Genomic DNA, 5,391 nt, shown 5'->3' on the forward strand with positions numbered 1-5,391 from the left:
TTATTTATAGTTCCAGCAGGAGGACCTGTAAGGGTAAAGGAAAAATTTTCTTCCTTCCCAACATTTCCATATCATACTGTAACTGAAAGTGGTGTCTGGCTGCTCATTACTGAAAAGTCAATGAAGAGGCAAGATTGGTGGAAAGGCAAGTTTGCTTTACTTTGGATATTGGCAACTGGTGGGGGTAGGGAAGGGAAGGAGCACTTCTACTCAAAGGCCAACTGCCTCCCCCCTCGACAAGAGCTTTTATAGATGGAAAGAGGGACCTACAAAGAGAAACAGCAAGTCAACTCTGACAGTCATCTTCCAATTGGTCATATGGTGTTCTGAAAAGTGTCATTTTGATTATTTTAGGTACAATTAATCTTCAGTTCCAGAATCTGTCTGTTTCCATTTTCTTGAAGCCAATTCTTGGAATTGTGGCAGGTTATGTCATGGCTTCAGTCTGGTCATAACTTCTTCCACATGGTAGAGATTTTAGTATCTACAAGATAGCTCACAGGATATGGCTCAGAAAATTATTTATAGGTCCTTGACTATGTTTAATGACTAATATATAATTGTTCTTTTTGGACTGTTTTCCTTTGTTTCTATATTTTCTCACTTCCCTGATTAAACTTATTATTCTTTGGCTAAAGTTTTTCCACTAACAAAAGACAGGCAAAGGACTAGGGTCCTGCTCCATTTCTGTACTGGTTCTGTTCCTCTAGCAGAACCCTGATTGATACACCACTTTTAATGGATCATATATGAAGTCAACCTCATCAGCAAGTTTATTAAGGTCTTTCTCTTACACTTAAATCATCCCTGAGTTCGATTATAAATACAAGTGGGATGGCAAGATCAAGAAATTAATGAGGCTGAGAAGAAGGGATGTAATCTCTGGACCATAATATTTTTTCTGGATCATAATTAATCTACCATCACTGGAATGACTTACAGCCTTCCATCAACAACTTTTAAGAGAGTTGCTTTCACTAATCATATTAATAAAATAACTGAAGAGTAGCATTTGACCTGATAGTTCATTATTCATTTAGGATCAATAAATTTTGAGTTGAGTCAAATTCACATCATAAACACAGCAGAACTTCTATCAGAGATGTCTTAAAGGTATAAGTTCTCATGGAAAGAGCTGTATTCATTGAGGCTTCTGTTTGGGATGATCAGATCAGTTGTTTTGTCAGAAGATCCCTGAATGCCAGTTTGGGAATATGGTCAATTTGGGAAGATGGTCAATTTGGAAAGATGGCCTGGACTGTTTCTCTGGAGCTATTTAGTATCTCTAGATAAAATCCTTCTGATTGTTGTGTAAAGACTTAGATATTGGAGCTCTGCATAAGGATGGGAAAGAGCCCACTGGCCTGCATGTGTACTATCTACTTCACCTTAGGTTCACTGGGCCCACTTAATGTCTTAATGTTACTTATCATTTCCTTTAGGCATATGATTTTATGACCCTGTCCATGACAAACTTTGTTCCTTGTCAAGATTTCTGACTCTCATGTCTACCATCCTGCTACCAGGGGCTTCTGCCATGTGGCAGACACTGTTGATTGTCATTTTCAATCCCCTTCTTTCTGGATGAAATAACCAGCCATTCACTTCCCATCCTTCCCTGTATATTGGGGTGACCATATGACCCAAGTTTCTGGCCAAGAAGTCATAAAGGAATTCTGCTGGAATGCAGGAATGGAACTAGAAAAAACATTCACCCCAGGTTTTTTAGAAAAAGTACATGAATGCCCTTCTTCCTTCTTGCTGAACTATTTGGATATAAAGGTATGATAATTGTAGTTTTAATAGCCACATTGCCATCATGATGGGAAAGACAGGGAATTATAGAGCAGCCAACCCAGGCCCCTAAAATGTTAGAACTGAAGAATTAACCAACTCTAGAATTGCCTATTCTCTGCTTCTCTGGTGGCTCAGAGGGTAAAGCATCTGTTTGCATTGCGGGAGACTGGGTTCGATCCCTGCGTCAGGAAGATCCCCTGGAGAAGGAAATGGCAACCCACTCCAGTGTTCTTGCCTGGAAAATCCCATGGACGGAGAAGCCTGGTAGGCTACAGTCCATGGGGTCGCAAAGAGTCGTGAGTGACTTCACTTCTTCACTTCTAATCTTTATAAGTGAGATAATCTCATTCTTTAAGCCATTGTGATTTGGATGCTGTGATTTGCAATCAACAGCATCCTTATGGGTATATATTTCAAAGAGGACTATCATAGTGTCCAAAAGAGCTCACATGCTCCCATAGAGATGTGTGTCATATGTTTAGTATCACATTTTATAAGGCATGTGGTCATATGACAGTAAATATAGAGGAGATGGTCAGTATGTTGGAATCAGGAAACCTGTCACAATGGGAACAATTGAATGAATGTAGATGCTGCGTCTGGAGAAGAGACAAATTAGAAGATGAGAAAAGTATTGTCAAATATTTAAAGGACTTTACCATGAATGGGAAAACACTGTTCTGTGGGACCTCCCAGATCAAACATGACAGAGTTCATTTTCTCTCCTGTCATCTCACCCACTGTGAATGGGGAGAGATGTGTGAAATGGGGCAGGGAAGTATAAGTGAAGAAAGGATGAACTCGAAGCTGCCATGATGGCCTGGAGAGCCTATAGCTTTTATTTCCTAAATGTGATTATTGCTGGGAGGGAAGCAGAAACAAGAAAATGTTTTTATTATCTTCTTAACTTTGGAGCAATATTATACATTGCCCAAGATGTTAACAAAGGGAAACATAACTCAAAGAGATGGGGTATATAAATACTGGTTATACAGCGACAAATGAAAAGATTTGAACTTGAAAGGGAAAGAACAGGGTGCAAGAAAAAGCAGAAATGCTTATCTGAATAGGATAATGTCTAGGTTCTAAGAGGATTTAAAGATGAATACAGCTCAATCCTCAACCCCAAGAAAGCCCTCATTCCAGGGTAGGAAGTCAAAGAGAAAGGCAAAACCCCATGAGGTTGGCAGCTTTGGACTGAACCCATACCTAAATCAGGATCACTAATAGACGTGGCCCTGCCCTCTCTGGCTTTGGTTCCCCAACCATACTACAGCATCCTCTTCTTAGCCATATCATGCAAGTGATGTAAAGATTGTGTGCAGAAAGCAAAATAGTTCTGATTATCCAAGGAGCATTTGGTAGAAAAGGAACAAATCAAAGGAAAATACTCTTATGGGAAATATTTAGACAATATTAAAAATGAAAAAAGTTATATAATAAAAACTCATTGTTTATGAAAAAATATTAAAAATAAGACTACTTCCAAAATACCACCATGGAAAATGAGGCATAGAGGCAGGGAACAGAAAAAAAAATGTGATTGCTCTAGAATTCAGATGAAAGTGTAGGCCATTCTTCACAGATATTCATCCACAGATGAATTCTCCAAGTTTTCCCTTGTGATTATATCAGACCCTGAATTTCAAATTCCATCCAGATCTCCTGCCTCGAAACTTGGAGTCAGAGGAACCGTCTATTGACCAGGCTCTGCCCCTCACTTACTCTTCTTCGTTGAGCAAGTCAGTTCTCTCTGAGTTTTTTCACTTGCAACCTGTTTAATATAATAATAATATATCCACTGTCAGTCTTCTGAGAATGAGATAAAAGTGTAAAAGTGCTTAAACACAACACCTGACACAGGAGAAGTTCTGTAGAAATACTAGCTTAATCTCAACTGCCACACTCAATAAATATTTTTCATCATTTCTCACATGGAAAAACAAAAGTTCAGAGGGAAGATCTGTCATTTAAAGTCAACCTATTTTAATTTCACTTCCTGCTGGAAATCACTAGGCGCTTGCCTAATCTCTTCATGGCTGCCTGCATCTCCTGGTTCCTCAGGGTGTAGATGATGGGATTGAGCATGGGGGTCAAGACAGTGTAGCTGATGGACACAGCCTTGTCCATGGGGAAAGAGGTGAAGGGCCGGGCATAGATATAGATACAGGGAATGAAGATCATAGACACAACGATGATGTGAGTGATGCAGGTGGAAGCTGCCTTCCTCCTCGCCTGCCCAGACTGAGACCGCAGCATCACCAGGATGACAGTATAAGAGATCAGAAGGAGGAGGAACCAGATGAGGACCAGCATCCCACTGTTGGAGATCATAAGGAACTCCAGGAGGGAGGTGTCTGTGCAGGCAAGTCTCAGCACTTGTGGAATGTCACAGTAGAAGTTATTCAGGGTGTTGGGGCCACAAAAAGGCAATGGGAGCATTAGAACCAGCTGGACAATGGAGTGGACAAAGCCCCCTACCCAGGCAGCCACCACCAGCCCCACACACACTCGAGTGTTCATGATGGTGATGTAGTGGAGGGGCCGGGAGATGGCTATGTAGCGGTCATAGGCCATCACTGAGAGGAAGAAGACAGTCCCACCTCCCAAGAGGTGGAAGAAGAAGATCTGGGCCATGCAGCCCTGGTAGGAGATGGTCTTGGTCTCATGCAAGAAGTCCACTATCATCTTTGGAGAAGTGACTGTGGAATAGCAGAGGTCTATGACAGCAAGATTTCGCAGCAGGAAATACATAGGTGTGTGGAGCCTGGAATCAGAGGTCACTGTGATCATGATGAGGAGGTTTCCCATGACAGTGGTGGTGTAGACTAGCAGGAACACCAGGAACAAGAAGAGCTGGAGCTCCTGAGTCTGTGAGAGCCCCAGGAGGACAAATTCTGACACTCACGTGAGGTTCTCTGATGCCATGGTGTCTTCTCCATACACCTAAGTAACACAAACGACAGACCTCTGTCTGAAGTTGCTGCTCACCTTTCAAGTGCTCAGGGGCTCAAAATGATTTGTCCAAGTCCAGAAGATGGACATTCTCATGTGTATATCATAATACCGGGTGCTGATCTAAGTAGTCCTTCTCTAGACAGGTCACTAATTGGTGCTGGAATACATATTCATGAAATAGCTTAAAGCTGTCAAAAGACACGTGCAACCTGCCTTTCAAATATTCAGTGTATTTAAAGTTTAAAAAAAATAAAATTAAAAAAATAAACACAAATATTCAGTGTAACATAGCGGTAGCAAGACACTTGAAGTCCAATAGAAACAGTCAAAATTTCAAGCTTCTACATCCTTGAGATTTGACCTTCAGCAAGTCACTTAATCTGAGTCCTAGGTTCTACATCTATAAGAAAATATTTTCCCTATGAATTGTCTAGGGAATTAAATAAAATAATACATAAATTTCATAGAACAGTATCTGGAATAATAAATGGCAATCAGTCTTCTCTGTACAGTCTCCTACTCTAAAGACCTCCTCCCTTTTTCCAGTCTTTAATATCAATACATTTTTGTACCAGTAGTTTTTCATGCAACAGTTAACACATCATAACGTTAACAAACATTTCATTTGTCTATGAT

The 5,391-nt window shown here is 40.6% G+C and overlaps 1 protein-coding gene across 1 annotated transcript; it reads right to left on the minus strand.

Moving 5' to 3' along the window:
• Positions 1-3,789: 3,789 nt before the first annotated feature.
• LOC102409937 (olfactory receptor 4D1) lies at positions 3,790-4,867 on the minus strand. Its single transcript, XM_006076240.4, is given in 1 exon segment — positions 3,790-4,867. A coding segment is annotated over 1 exon segment (936 nt). The 5' UTR covers positions 4,726-4,867.
• Positions 4,868-5,391: the final 524 nt, after the last annotated feature.

This window comes from Bubalus bubalis, chromosome 3 (genome assembly GCF_019923935.1).
Source record: "Bubalus bubalis isolate 160015118507 breed Murrah chromosome 3, NDDB_SH_1, whole genome shotgun sequence".
Taxonomy (NCBI): domain Eukaryota; kingdom Metazoa; phylum Chordata; class Mammalia; order Artiodactyla; family Bovidae; genus Bubalus; species Bubalus bubalis.